Source organism: Cyprinodon variegatus, unplaced genomic scaffold, assembly GCF_000732505.1.
Source record: "Cyprinodon variegatus isolate N-32 unplaced genomic scaffold, C_variegatus-1.0 Scaffold1252, whole genome shotgun sequence".
Taxonomy (NCBI): domain Eukaryota; kingdom Metazoa; phylum Chordata; class Actinopteri; order Cyprinodontiformes; family Cyprinodontidae; genus Cyprinodon; species Cyprinodon variegatus.
The window spans coordinates 170,864-171,719 of NW_015151705.1; the positions used below are offsets into that span (position 1 = coordinate 170,864).

Consider the following 856-nt stretch of genomic DNA (forward strand, 5'->3'; position numbering starts at 1 on the left):
CCTTGAGCCAGACCCTTAACCCCACACTGCTCCCCGGGCGCTGCACAATGGCAGCCCACTGCTCTTCACGGGGAGGGGTTAAATGCAGAGGTGAAAGGTACATTTCTCCATTGTGAGATCAATAAAGTTCAATTATAATTATGATGCTGCCACCACCGTGTTTCACAGTGGAAAAGATGGATGGGTTCTTGGTCTACCACATTATCTTTTGCATGAAAGCTCAAAGGTTTCAGTTTGGTCTCAGCTGGCAGTAACATGTTCTTCCACGTTTGCTGTGTCCTTTATGTGGTTTGAGGGAATCTCCATGTGCTCTGTAGGAGCTCTCATGGCGTAATGTTTGATCAATGGATTTCTACTCTTTCATAAAGGCCCGGCTGATGGACAGCAGGGCCAGTAGGCTGGAGGTGCTGTGTGATTGAACATGCATTGCTGCTGTAGGCACCAAAGAACCAACCTCTGCAGTTCTGTCTGTTGAAAAGCGGCATGTAGACGATGGTGGGCTCCTTTCCTTTTCCCTGGAACACATAGCAGTCCTTTGGCCAGTCCCTGTCCTCCAGGATCTCATCACCGATCTGTGGAAAGGGCTTGTTCACCTCAGCTGCGTAGTCTCTGGCCAGAGTCAGAGTCTGGAAGAGGAAGCAGAGGGAGAACAACTTACTGCTCTGTTGGTAAAGAGACGACAGGCGAGGAGATCAACAACTGTTTCATAGTCGCTGCAATATGCAAAAGATTTTCTGCTCATCTTTGCCTCAACATTAGAGAAACAAACTCATGTTAAATAAACTCTCCTATATGCTGATGAAGGTTCTCAGTCATCCAGGTCATAGTCATTCCGTAAAAGTAAAAAAAAATCCAC

General features: G+C 47.0%; 1 protein-coding gene across 1 annotated transcript in view; it reads right to left on the minus strand.

Moving 5' to 3' along the window:
* LOC107102418 (cytosolic phospholipase A2 gamma-like) overlaps nt 1-856 on the minus strand; it is a gene marked incomplete at its 5' end in the record, with an annotated part of 19,360 nt that overhangs the window by 3,751 nt on the left and 14,753 nt on the right. Inside the window, one exon of the mRNA XM_015401730.1 lies at nt 455-626. Within this exon, the coding sequence (XP_015257216.1) occupies nt 455-626 (172 nt within the window). The remainder of the gene's footprint in view (nt 1-454; nt 627-856) is intronic.